The following is a 2825-nucleotide window of genomic DNA, read 5'->3' on the forward strand; positions in this document are numbered from 1 at the left end:
CACCTCCCACCGCTGCTGCAGCGGCAGCACTCCCTCCAGCCCTGTGTGTCATTCAAGCCTGTTCCTAACTGCAGGGCTCGGAGTCGTGGGATAGCGAACACTTGGAGCACACTTACAATGTGGCCAAAATGTCTTTCCAATAGAACGAGTGTTGCCGAGGCAAAAAGGATGGGATGAGTTACATGGAGAGGAAACTGAAGCGGCGTTTTGAGAGAGAGAGCTTCTGCGGTGAGAAGAGAGCGAGAGTAAAAAAAATAAGAACACCCAAAAAGAAGAAACTGAAACTGAATCAGTCGAAGGATCTTGGCGCTAACAAACTGGAACGGGAGCGGCTGGTGGAGGTGCAGCGCTCCAGCGACAGCCACTTGCTTCCCTCAGACATGTCGTTCTCTGAGCAGGAGGACTCGGAGGATGAAGATGCCATCTGCCCTGCTGTGAACTGTCTGCAGCCTGAGGGAGACGAGGTCAGTAGGGGGAGAGCCTCCGGGGTGCTCTGAGGGCTGGGGTCTGGGACATTCTGCTGCTCTGAGACTGTCTGACGGCAGAAAAGCTGCTCACAGGAGAGCGTCGGGCATGTAGGAACCCAGAGACCGTGCCTGCCACTGCTGGGACATGGGTAGTGACGAGCCTTCCCAGCAGCTCCAGAAGCAGCTGTGTAGCGGGGCTGGGGCTGTCCGATCACTTGCATGGAGACAGAAGGAGGGACGGCTGCGCTGACAACAGGTGCAAAAAAAAAGAACCCAGGGCCCCGGCCCTGCCACTGCTGGGACATGGGTAGTGACGAGCCTTCCCAGCAGCTCCAGAAGCAGCTGTGTAGCGGGGCTGGGGCTGTCAGATCACTTGCATGGAGACAGAAGGAGGGACGGCTGCGCTGACACAGTGTGCATCGCTGCTCTGGAAACGCAGGGGTGGGTGGACTTTGTGGGCTGCAGCCTGTCTGTGGATGGAGCAGTGCCGTGAGGCTCTGCTGGCCCATCCCTGGGTGCCGAGGAGGGCTATGCTGGAGCTGCTGTCCCCAAGCTTGCTGTGGGTGGGAAAGCAGAGGAGGGGTAAGGGCAGGTGCCCTCTCTTAGCTGCAGAGGAGCTGGGCTGCTGGAGGCCAGGGAGCAGCCAGCACAGTTCGAGCACGGTTGCGTTTCCAGCCCTTGCCAGTGGCAGGGCGGGACCTTTCCCCCTCACTGAAATAGATGAAGAGCCCCCAGACGAGTAAGGAATGCTGCAGGCCTGCCCTGAACACCAGTACCTCTGTTCTTCACCAGGTGGACTGGGTTCAGTGCGACGGGAGCTGCAACCAGTGGTTCCACCAGGTGTGCGTGGGCATCTCTCCCGAGATGGCGGAGAAGGAGGACTACATCTGCGCCAGCTGCGCGGGGAAGGACTCTCCATACCGGAAGTAAAACTCCCCGTGAACCGTTCAGGACTTGAGGAAAGGCGGTTGTCAGAGTTTTCCAATAAAGCCACAGGGGCTGGTTTCAGAGCCAGGTTGCAAATGGTGCTACTTCTATCCTTACGGGATCATTTTCCAGAACTCCAAACAATTTTTGACACTTTTGTATTTTCCCTTGGTCTGTTTGTGGTTGTTGAGGTTTGAGACGCTGACTGTGGCGCAGGGGTTTCCACCGATTCGGAAGGCGTTTGGGACACGCACCTTTTCTTGTACAGCATTCGATTACCTCTCTGGGATTCACCGGCGTATTTAACTCAGCTTGGTTTAGGTGCGCAAAAACCCTGCACCAAGAATTCTCCAATAAATCCTCTTGTGAGGAAATCCCTGTTTACTCTGTTAACTCTTTGGAGACTTTAGTTTTTTTCCACTTTGTTTTTGGTAGATTAGGTTTATTTATCTGAGCAATAACTTCTATGTCTGGTTTCAGTGACTGGAATGACGATTCTGAGCAGCGTGTTGCTTCTAGCATTGGTTGGTGTACAGAGAGCAAATGTTAGATCCTAGTGTCACTGAGGGCCCCGTGATGTAGAAGACAGGTTAAAAAAAAAAAACAACCCAAGGTCTGTAAAGTAACTGCCACGGCTGTATTTTGGCTTTCTCCTTTTTTGGGTAGCTTGTATCAAATGTTGCAGTTTATATTGTGGAATAAACCCCTGGTTATGTTATAAAATTAAATGTTGGTGTTTTTAGAGAGCCTGAAATGCTGTTTCATTTCCCTCTGGATGTCGATCGCATCAAGGAGGTCTCTTACTCGGGAGAAATCCATCTCCAAAGAAACGCAGAAGCCATGACACTCTCCTATTTTCAGGTCTGGAAAGAGAAGGCAGATCAAAATGTTACTCACACCAAAACCTAAAAAAACCCTTTTCCAAGTCTTCAGCAGAGCTTTTCCAAACCAGGAGTTATTTGCAGATTGGGTGAATAAAGGCTCAAAACTGTGAGTGGTGATTTGGCAGGGGCAGGAGTGGGGAGCAAAGTGTGGGGCAGCTCCTGCCGGCCTTGTCCAGCCACTTTGGGGGAGAAACTTTCCCTGCAGCGGCTGCTCCACGAGCGCTCTGCCTGGCATGGGCAGGCTCCTCTCAACTGCTGCTCCTTGTATTGAGGTGAAAAAATGAGAAATGAGGGAATTTCTGGGCTGGCTGTTGGTGTGTCAGCCTGTCCAGGGGCCTCAGCCGGACGGCAGGGAGGGGCAGCATGGACGATGGCAGAGCTGTGCTGCTGTGGTGGGACTGGGCTCTGAGAAGGAGAGAAAGGGTGGGTGGGATTTGAGCCTGTGATGTGGGGCTGCACCCACGGTCCTTTGGGGACCGGTGGATGACACAGAGCAGCGACGTGGCTCTAGGACCTGCCATGAGTGGAACTCCTGGAGCCCCAGAAG

General features: G+C 53.6%; 1 protein-coding gene across 1 annotated transcript in view; it reads left to right on the forward strand.

Moving 5' to 3' along the window:
* Positions 1–1871, forward strand: part of KDM5B (lysine (K)-specific demethylase 5B) — a gene marked incomplete at its 5' end in the record, with an annotated part of 43424 nt that extends 41553 nt beyond the window's left edge. Inside the window, 2 exons of the mRNA XM_010144169.1 lie at positions 144–464; positions 1260–1871. Coding sequence (XP_010142471.1) covers positions 144–464; positions 1260–1397 — 459 coding nt within the window. The remainder of the gene's footprint in view (positions 1–143; positions 465–1259) is intronic.
* Positions 1872–2825: the final 954 nt, after the last annotated feature.

This window comes from Buceros rhinoceros, unplaced genomic scaffold, assembly GCF_000710305.1.
Source record: "Buceros rhinoceros silvestris isolate BGI_N320 unplaced genomic scaffold, ASM71030v1 scaffold21269, whole genome shotgun sequence".
Taxonomy (NCBI): domain Eukaryota; kingdom Metazoa; phylum Chordata; class Aves; order Bucerotiformes; family Bucerotidae; genus Buceros; species Buceros rhinoceros.